The sequence below is a fragment of the Idiotropiscis lumnitzeri genome, chromosome 11 (assembly GCF_059441095.1).
Source record: "Idiotropiscis lumnitzeri isolate Australia: NSW breed Sydney's pygmy pipehorse chromosome 11, RoL_Ilum_1.0, whole genome shotgun sequence".
NCBI classification, from domain to species: Eukaryota; Metazoa; Chordata; class Actinopteri; order Syngnathiformes; family Syngnathidae; genus Idiotropiscis; species Idiotropiscis lumnitzeri.
This window is the reverse complement of record NC_142401.1, coordinates 21565354-21575817: the sequence shown is the minus strand read 5'-3', so window position 1 is coordinate 21575817 and position 10464 is coordinate 21565354. Positions and strand designations below refer to the sequence as shown.

General features: G+C 40.1%; 1 protein-coding gene across 2 annotated transcripts in view; it reads right to left on the bottom strand.

Annotated features, from left to right (window-relative positions):
- Nucleotides 1-3456: 3456 nt before the first annotated feature.
- p3h1 (prolyl 3-hydroxylase 1) overlaps nt 3457-10464 on the bottom strand; it is a 49218-nt gene continuing 42210 nt past the window's right edge. For both annotated transcript variants that reach the window (XM_088309287.1, XM_088309288.1), the window contains exons 11-15: nt 10193-10343; nt 4360-4477; nt 4192-4267; nt 3968-4108; nt 3457-3895 (exon numbers count right to left, since the gene is read on the bottom strand). In XM_088309287.1, the coding sequence (XP_088165413.1) occupies nt 3527-3895; nt 3968-4108; nt 4192-4267; nt 4360-4477; nt 10193-10343 (855 nt within the window). In that variant the 3' untranslated portion in view covers nt 3457-3526. The remainder of the gene's footprint in view (nt 3896-3967; nt 4109-4191; nt 4268-4359; nt 4478-10192; nt 10344-10464) is intronic.

Below are 10464 nucleotides of genomic sequence, written 5' to 3'. Positions count from 1 at the left end.
CTTTTAGACACACCAGTGTCACATTGAGGATGATGACCAAAGTTTCTTGATGCTTGGAAATGTGTTCAGCTGGCAACATGTTGACTCACTGTCATAATTGGATCTAAAATGCTGTCATGCATAACAAAAGAAACAACTTGCATCTGAATTAGTAGCGACACACTGTTTTCACTGACAGTGATTTTCTGAAGTGTTCCTGAGCCCGCGTGACCACATATTTAACACAGTTATGCCAGTTTTTAAACCAATGCCACCTGTGGGATCAAAGGTCATGGGGATTCAATGTTTTTTTTTGGTGTTTTTGCTTTATGTTTAGAGATTTCTCCAGACTCTCCGAAATGAAGGAAATTATATTATGGACCCAGATGATGAAATTATTCAATTCATTGAAATTGGACAGTGTGAACCATTGTTCTTAATCTGTTGTGCTCTTTGTTCGACTTGTTGTGCATAACGTGATCAACCTAACCCAGTTGTGCACCTTTTAGGAACTGATTACCCTTGATGTATACTAAATATTTTATTAGGGCCCGAGCAGCGACCGCTCCGAGGTCGCTATTGTTTTTGTAGAAATTATTATTATTATTATTAGGGCCCGAGCAGCGACCGCTGCGAGGTCCCTATTGTTTTTGTAGAAATTATTATTATTATTATTATTATTAGGGCCCGAGCAGCGACCGTTGCGAGGTCCCTATTGTTTTTGTAGAAATTATTATTATTATTATTTTTCCGACTGTTCGATCGCATTTTTGACCCCCTAAGCATGCACGAAAACTCACCAAACTTGACAGTCTCATCGGGCATGGCGAAAAATTTGATATTTTAACGTCGTCGTAAACGACGCAAACAAAATGGCTCTCTAGCGCCCACTAGAATGGGGGAAAAAATCAAAGAAAATGCTGGCCCGTTTGACCTAGGCCTCCGAAAATTGCCAGGCACGTGTAGCAACCCGAGATGTACATATAATTTATTTGACGACAAAAGTCTAATATGAACAGGAAGTGAGTTATGAATTTTTGAAAGTCCAACTTTTGCCCTTTTTTGCATGTTTCCAGGGGTCATTCTTTTGCACCCTGATCCTAGAGGGTTTATCCGATTGCCTTAAAATTCCGTCTGTACTATCTTAAGACCTGGGACAAACACTGGGGCAAAGATTTTTAGTTTCCGAAATACTATATGACGGGGGCGGGGCTTCAAAGTTTTTACTTAAGATTTCCTTCGCCGCAATGGAAAAAATGCTAAATAGCTCTCCTGCACTAGCTGCTAAAAATCCAAAACTTCACATGTACATAAAGAGTCTGTACCCTAAGACAGCTATATGTTTATATTCAGTTATACACCTTGCACCACCCAGTGGCGACAAAAAATATAATTTTTTACATTTTGACGTACTGCACGGTGCCCTTTTAACGAATCCGATTGGAAATTGGCTAGAAAAGACTCAAGACATTGATCTTACTCTATCCCGATTTTTGTGACTTTCCGTCGAAGGGCGTGGCTATTACGGTGCCGCAAAGTATGATTATTCACCGTGGAAACAAAAGCTCCGGCAAGATGACTCAGATGATCCTATCTTCTCGAAATTTTTCACATTTGAGGATATTGCAGCCCTGAAGACATCTACCAACTTATTTTTGATCGTAGTAGTAGCGCCACCAACTGGTCAAAGCAAATACAAATTATTTTCGTTGCTGTTTTTCTCCGAGCAGGTTAACAAGGTCGCCCTCATATTTGCTCGGCTGAGTGTTTTGGCCTTCAGGATGTCACAATACGAAATTTGTCATTCTTTGTGAAAAGCTGTGAGCATGGCATCACACATATCGCCAATAAAACAACACGTATTTTGAGGTTCTAAATATGAATGAAAAATCATGGAACTTTGCACACACATCAGGCCTGACAAAATCATCAATATTTCATTAGTTTCTCGTGCAGTTTTTTTGAAAAATGGTTCTCTATCGCCCTCTAGACATTTTCAAAGGAGCACCCCCAGTTGTGTGTTTCACCTAGCTTTTTGAAAAATTTCTGTTGAATGTATAAGGCCAAGACCTTCAAAAAAGTCTCTTGGAGCCATGAGCTAAATTGCACAGGAAGTCTGCCATTTTGAATTAACTTCAAAGTGGGTGTGCCACCACAATAGACAAAATGCTTAATAACTCCCCTGCACATGCTCCTAAAAATCCAAAACTTCACCTGTACATAAAACGTCCCGACCTGAAGACATCTATATGTTCTTATTCTGTTATACACACAGCGCCACCTAGTGTAAACAAAAAAATGTTTTGTTTTTTTTTTTACTTTTTTTTTTAACACAGAGCCCTTTTAACGAATCCGACTACATATTTGTCACAACCGCCTCAAGACATTCAACTCTCTGCCGAATTTTTTAACTTTTCAGTGATGGCATGGCCGTTACGGTGCGTACTGCACGGAGCCCGTTTAACACATCTGACTGAAAATTTGTTAGAACAGCCTCAAGACATTGATCTTAGTCAATGCCGAATTTCGCGACTTTTCGGCAAAGGGTGTGGCCACGACGGTGCCGCAAGGTCTGATTTTTCTCTTTGACAACAAAAGTTCCTGTAACATCACTCAAATCATCCTATCATCTTGACATTTTTCACATTTGAGGATAGCCCAACCTTGAAGACATTTACAAACGAATTCTTCATCGTACTGGTAGCGCCACCAACTGGTTAAAGCAAATACAGGTTATTTTCGTTGATGTTTTTCTCCGAGCAGGTTAATAAGGTCTAACTCATATTTGCTCGGATAAATGTTTAGGCCATCAGGATGTCACAATTCAAAATGTATCATTTTACGTGAAAACTGTGGGTGTGGCTTTGCATAGTTCGCTAATAAAATAAGGCTTATTTTGAGGTTCTAAATATGCACACACATCAGGCCTGGCAAAACCATCAATATTTTATTAGTTTCTCATGCAGTTTTTAAAAAATGGCTCGCTATCGCCCTCTCTAGAAATTTTCAAAAAAGCTATTGGTTGAGTGTTTCACCTAGGTTTTTAAAAATTTTGTGGAGTATGTATAAGGCCAAGACCTACAAAGTATTCTCTTGGAGCCATGAGCTAAATTGCACAGGAAGTCGGCCATTTTGAATTTACTTAAAACATGGACGACGCTTTGACAACAAAAGCTGTTCTAAATTTAACTACACAACTATTCCTCTTGAAGATTCCTCACGTTATTTCTCGTAAATATTTAATATTTCCAACGTGCCGGTACCCCAACGTTGCCATGGTTGCAAGGGCCCTTTATAGCTGCTCGCAGCTCTAGTTTCTAATTGGAATGAAATAAACAATCAATATAAGCACCACGCAAACGTTAAATAGTCCCTGGCGTCATTGCCAACAGACCTTGAGCGAAAAAGAGGGTTTGAAAATCTATCAATATTGCTTGTTATGACTACATTCAACTCAAGAAACTTTTCAACTCAAGACAATTTTCAAACAAATAACTGTATTTTCACTCAGGACAAACAGTGTTAAAAATGTTAATGTAAAATTCAATTACAATTCATCCTTGCCATTCTGAGAGCCTGACATGGAAAGGGTTTTGGGATCCACTTTGACGGCATCTTTGGAATTCTTTTTGGCCAACTGCTCCACTCTTGTTTTGAGTGTGTGTTGTACATCTATGTTAAAAGGTTGAATTCCATCTTTCTTGACCTCATCCTTTTTTTCGATGTGTATGTTATATGTGTTAACTTGCTCTACATTTGTAGGTTTTTGTTGATTTACTTTTGCCTTCTCAGTCTCTTGGGTCAGTTCTGTCACCATGGGTAGGTGGTCAGGACTAAACATTGCTGCTTTTGAATCAAAGTCTGGCATCAAAGTGGTGGAGAACATCTCCAACAAGTGATGAGCTTGGATTCTTTCCTACAAAGGAAATTGATATTTGAAATTATTGATGGTGAAATAATATTAAAAAAAAGGAGAGGTCGCTCGTACCTTTTCCTCATGTGCCGGATCCATGGTGAACCACAGTGCAACAGCACACCTCTGCCCCTTTGTGACAGCTCTCACACCATGTGGGTTTTCTTTTCCTGCTCCAAATCCAATCACACGGCCACACAGTGGACGCACCACTGCCTACAGAAATCAGAAATGAGTGCTAAATGCATACAAGTACTTCCAGAAACCAAAATATTGTTTGAGGAAAACTGAATAAATACCGTGACTACTTTGGCATCCAATTCTGTGAAAATAAAATCTCCTCCTTCAAAGTCATCATTCAGGTAAAGTATTGCACTGTAATGACAAATAAGACATAAGGCTGATTTATAAGAATTTGAATATCCATGCAGAGAATTTGGAACTAGACCGCCTACTCTGAGAGTCACCTGAAATCTCGATGTGTGTATGCAGGCGGGTCCTTTAAACACTCATTGAGCTCCGACACCAGCAGACAGTTGTCAACATGAATCGAGTGACTCAGATCACGACGTGATTCTTGCTTCCCTTAGTAACAATAAGCAACAAGAACACAAACATTAAAGTGTAGCTGTCAATTGAACCCAACTTGTCATCATTATCCACACCGCTTATCCTGTACTGGGTCGCGGGAGGGCGCTGGAGCCTATCTCAGCTGACTACGGGCGAAAGGTGCACTACACCCTGAACTGGTCGCCAGCCAGTCACAGGGCAGACATAGACACCGTCACTGAGTGGGAACTGAACCCACGCTGCCCGCACACAACTCGGGCGAGTGTACCACTACACCATCAGTGACCCTGGACCCAACTTTGATCAGTCAAAACAAGCTATACATAGCACAAAAGTAAGTGTTTTGTAGTTCACATGGGGAATATAAATTTTGTTGTTAGGTCTGACAGTTTTTTTTTTTATTAAATTTTTTTATAACTTGTATTTTATTGCATTTTTTGCTTCTTTTTAACAACAGCAAACAAAGCAAGATTAAATTACCAAATTCTAGTGTTGGGGTGAACATCCATCCATCCATTATCTGTACCGCTTCTCCTCACAAGGGTCGCGGGGGTGCTGTAGCCTATCCAACTAAATTAGGGCAGTAGGTGGGGTACACCCGTAACTAGTTGCCAGCCAATTGCAAGGCGGAGGCGAGCATACATGTCTAAATAAATCACATCCGTACATCCATTGCCCTCTTCCACTGGTTCTATAGTCCATCCATTTGTCCCATTTGTCTTCAAACCGAGCCTATTGTAGTCATATTCAATGTGTAATTCTCTCCATTCTCTTCAAATAATTCTTTTACAGTGCACATCCATTGCTCCACAGTCAGTTTTTTCATACGTCCAACAGTCACTATCTGGCATAGTTCCTTGGTAGAATCTTATTATTAAACTAGAGAATGCAATTTCTGCAGAAATTGCGTGTGAAGGCTGAGGAGCTGAAGCCATCTGGGTGGAAGGATGTGGAATGATATTGAAAGATTTTAAATCATAGAGAATGAAATTGAATGAGTTTGAATTGTAGAGAATAGAATTGAATGAGAATGTGGAATGATAGTGAATGATGGAAGGTGGAAGGATGTTGAATGACACTAAATGGAAATGAATATGAATAAATTGATTGAGATAATATTATAATGTAAAATGGTGAATAATGTGAAAGTTGGACACATGGTGTCAATAAAAAAAAAAAAAAAAAGAAAATGTTCCACGGTCAGGGCTTGAACCAACAGTCTCCATGGTGGGAAACGAGTGCTTAACCTCTGAACCATGCAAGCATATAGAGGTGAATGAATGGAATCAGCCTTTACACAATAACAGAACTGGGAAAGCCTGGAAAACGAATGATCTCTTTGAAACATGAATGCAGTAAATGAAGTGAATAATGTGAGTGGTGAAAAAGTAATGTGTAATGACTGAAATGAATGTTTTGAATTTGTAACTGAATTTCTAACACGTTAATTGTAAAGATCTATTGGGACTGGATGAATTTCTGACACTCAAATAGAGTGAATCAAGTGAATCCGTTTGAATTTTGTCACTTCCAGTCAACTTCCGGTTGAAAAACATCACCTGGTTCAAATCTGAGTGAATTACGTCACGTACTGTCGTATGGCGTCATTTCCCGACTATTTCCGGTTTTGGTGACGTCACGTCCGGTTCAGTTCTGGTTTAGTGTTGTCACATGTGGTTCACTGACTGTGTATTTGGCATCCTTCTTCAAGATTGCTGACTCATTGGGCGGGGGGCTATCACACTGGGGCGGGGTTTGGGGGTGGCACTGGGGGGCTGCTAAAGTAAATCCGAAATAAACCCCACCAAGGGTGAGTTGAATGAGCTAATGTTTCGTATGGAGGTGAAGGGGGAGGACCGGGGGGGGGGGGGGCTAAATGGAAGCCTGCATGGCGTGAATTTTTGGAATTGAAGTTGGAACGGTGACAATCGGATGAAAAATGGGGAAGCTGTCGCTTGTCGAAGAAGGGGGCGGGGGTGGGGGGGCTGTTCAAGTAAATACAAAATAAACCCCACCAAGGGTAAGTTGAATGAGCTAATGTTTCAAATGGAGGTAAATTGAAGCTTGAATGGGTGAATTTTACGAATTGATTGAAGTTGGAGCAGTGAGAATCGGATGAAAAATGGGGAAGCTGTAGCGTGTAGAATGAGTGCAATTGGTAATGGATGAATTTTTGAAGGGTAAATGAGGTGAAAGTGTATGAGGGGATACGGCAATGTGAAATGAATGACTTGAATAAGTTAATTATCAAATTTGAAGCATTTAATAGTGAAATGTGGAATCTACCATTGAAAATGAATGGAATTTTTAGGGGTGAACAAAGTGAAATGGTGAATTATGGGAAATAGGTGAAGACATAAAAAATTGAAGCACGCAAGGCGTGAATATTTGGAATAGATTGAAGTTGGAATGGTGAAAATCGGATGAAATATGTGCAAGTAGTTACACACCGAAGAAGTGCAATTGGTAATGGATGAATGGATGAATTTATGAAACGTGAATGAGGTGATTGTGTGAAAGGGGATACCGGAATGTGAAATGAATGACCTGAATGTGTTAAATTTTAAATTTGAAGCGTAAAATAGTGAAATGTTGAATCTCCCATTGGAAATGAATGGGGTTTTGGGGGGTGAATAAAGTGAAATGGTGGATTATGGGAAATAAGTGAAGACGTGAAAAATGGAAGCACACATGGCATGAATATTTGGAATAGATTGAAGTAGGAACGGTGAGAATTGGATGAAATATGTGGAAGCAGTTGTGGGCCGAAGAAGTGTAATTGGGAATGGATGAATTTATGAAACGTGAATGGGGTGAAAGTGTGAAAGGGGATACTGGAATGTGAAATGAATGACCTGAATGGGTTAAATTTTAATTTTGAAGCATTTAATTTTGGGGGGTGAAAATAGTGAAATGGTGAATTATGGGAAATAGGTGAAGAGATGAAAAATGGAAGCACGCTTTGCGTGAATTTTTGGAATAGAACGAAGTTGAAACGGTGAAAATCGGATGAAAACTGTGGAAGTAGTTACGCGCCGAACGAAGACGAGGAAGAAAAAAGTAGAATAACATATGTGAAGTCGAATGGTGTAGAGGGCCTCAGCCTTCACACAATAATGTCGAAAGTTGTAGAATAACATGTGTGAAGGCCTCAGCCTTCACACAATAAGCACGGTCATGACTCAATAGGACCCATAAATTCTGACTTTAGTTCAAAGCCAAGAAACCAAACTCAATGCAGTTATTGTAGGTCCAGCCGCAACCTTTGTAAAGTTCACAACTAAGGCAGGATACACTTCTTCCAAGCTTTTCCCCCATAATCACACCCGCCCACCGACCTGATTAATCATGGTCCTTTTCTCTTCTGAATTCCTGCAGTTTGTTCCTTGCACGATTCACTGTGTCACAGTTGAAATCCAATGCGTTGGACTCTGCATTTGTTCCGTGTCTCACGCCAACTCTTTGCCATGATGACGCCTCCATGCGGTCCTCAGGTGGCAGCTAGTCACCTTCTTCTTCTTCATTCCTTCCACCGATCTCCAGGCCTCTTCTCCTCATGTCTCGCATTGCCTCTCCCGCGCTGTTGTAAACTTTGGGGCCATCCAGCCAGTGGATCCTCATTATACTCCATGGTGTCTGGAGCCGTATCTTTGTTTTTCTTTCAGAATTTTTTTAATCTCGGAGTAGGAGTTGCGTTTTTTTTTTCAACTCCTTGGTGGAGTAATCATGGTAAAAAAAACATATGTTTGGACTTGTATTTTCATTTTCCATGGCTTAGCCAGAATGTTCTCTTTAGTGTAGTATTTAAGGAAGTTAACCACAATGGAACTCGGAGGTGCATTGGGCAGCGGCTTCTTCCGGCGACTTCCGTGGGCTCGGTGAATATGGAGTTTCGCGTCGTCCTGTCGCTCATGGCGGACAAGTCCCTTCACCAATCCAGCACAGATTCGTTCTCATGGACTCCATATATTCTCGAGTTACAGCAACTTCCTTGTCCTTCCACTTCAGTCAGCTTCTGTTGAAGTTGCTCGTTGGCTTAATAGAGTGAGGATAGCAGCTCTACCGTCGCCATTCCATCCTTCCAACTATGCCACACTCGCCTGTGCTTCGACAATATCCTTCCGCTGCCGTTCCGTTTCTGCGATGTTTTGTGCCATTTTCACATTCATTCCCTCAATAAATTTGGCAGTCTGACCTCAACTCCCTTTTAAGTTCCTCTTTGAACATCTAAAAATCCTCCTTCAAATGTTTTTTTAGGTCTCTTTTTCCTTCATGATTGTGTCGAGTCCTTCAAATAAAAATTACAATTAATTAATTAATTATTTAATATCGGTTCCCCATTTTCTTAAAAAAATGAAATTTATATATTTGTAGTGAAATGAAACACTAAGTTGGAATAGTTACAAGGTTTGAAAACCAAAAAACAGCATAAATCAAAATAGAACTTAGACCAGTATGCGCATGGTTACAAGGTTCAGAGAAAAGCCAGGAATAATCCTCTTAATTCCTACCCTGATGGCTTTCTGTTTGCAGATATTGATCGTACTGACCTACTGGGAGCCGCATATATCTCTCACCGCACTCTCAATTGTGACTGCACAAACAAGTTGCCACACAGCTGTAGGAGAGTCAAATAGTAATAACCTGGCAAATCAAACTACAGCTAATAAGTAGAATTTTGCTTTCTGCAGCTTGACGGCCAAATTGACGGACAAGTTCCAAATGATGGGAGCTCTCAGAGATGGGCCATGAAATGGGCGTCACAAGGAGACATCAACAAGGATTTTATTTACCCCGTATTACCCTATATATTTTTTTTGCAACGAGGGCCAGATTGAAGGTGAGGTGAAAATGTGTGGGGCCTGACGATTTAGATTTCAGTTATTTAAAATTTTCATAGGCTTTGTTACCAGACCCATTGTCATAGTGCTAGTGACTCTTGATAATTAATTCTTTGATAACCACAGTCTTGTACAAAACTAAGCAGACACAGTTGTTGTGCATTTCAGTGAAAAGAAAAAAAATGCCAATTTCCACTTTTCCTTGAAGGACTGTCCTATCGTTTTTTGGTCTTTTCTGCTACATTCTTTATTTTGGAAATGGGTTGGAAGGGGCCACACATGCAGTGAGGGGTTCACTCTGACACCTAACACGACTGATACTGGTGTGTTTGGAGAGGCATGGCACACCCCGAGTGTATTCCCGAAAACACCCAGTAGCGCAGCTACTGCCATCTTCTGGTGAAATATAAAATAGCTTTTTTGTACATGAGTATTTTCTACTGTGGTTAGTACTGACGGCCCACACATGACTAATTGTATTCCAAAAGGTATGGGTCGGTGGAAATTTGAACATAGGCCTCATTTGGGCGACGTCTGATTAGAATTAGAATTAGAATTAGAATTAGAATTAGAAATCCCTTTATTGTCATTGTACTCAAGTGTGCAACGAGATTAGAGGGCTCCCCTCTCCAGTGCAATACAACAATAATACAGACAAATATATAAATTAGATAAATAAATAAGAGAGTGCAATGGAATTTAGTACTGAATAGTGTATATAAAAACACATCACGATGCTACTAAAGCAGTCAGAGTTTTGAACATGTTTTTTTTGTGGGGGGATCTAAATCCACACTCTGCACCACACTTTGAGAACCAACCATGGAATTGTACAAGTCTACACATATGGATGAATAGAAAATGGATGAGTTCCTTCTATTTTACTTACCCTCAATTGCAGATCGACACACCAGATGTGAATAGGAGAAGTAGAGCGGGGAATCCAAGGTAAAGTATGACTCCAAAACCTTCCTCACCTTCTCGCAAACATCAAAGAAAAGACGGACACCCTTCAGTGGAACCTTTCCTTCTTGTACAAGCTATAGGAGGAACAAATTATATAGAGATTAATAAAACATGAGGGAAATAATTTGCGTGATGTTGCTGTTTAATACTTTATTTCAACAACGACAATAATACAAAAGCTCATAAGACAACCTT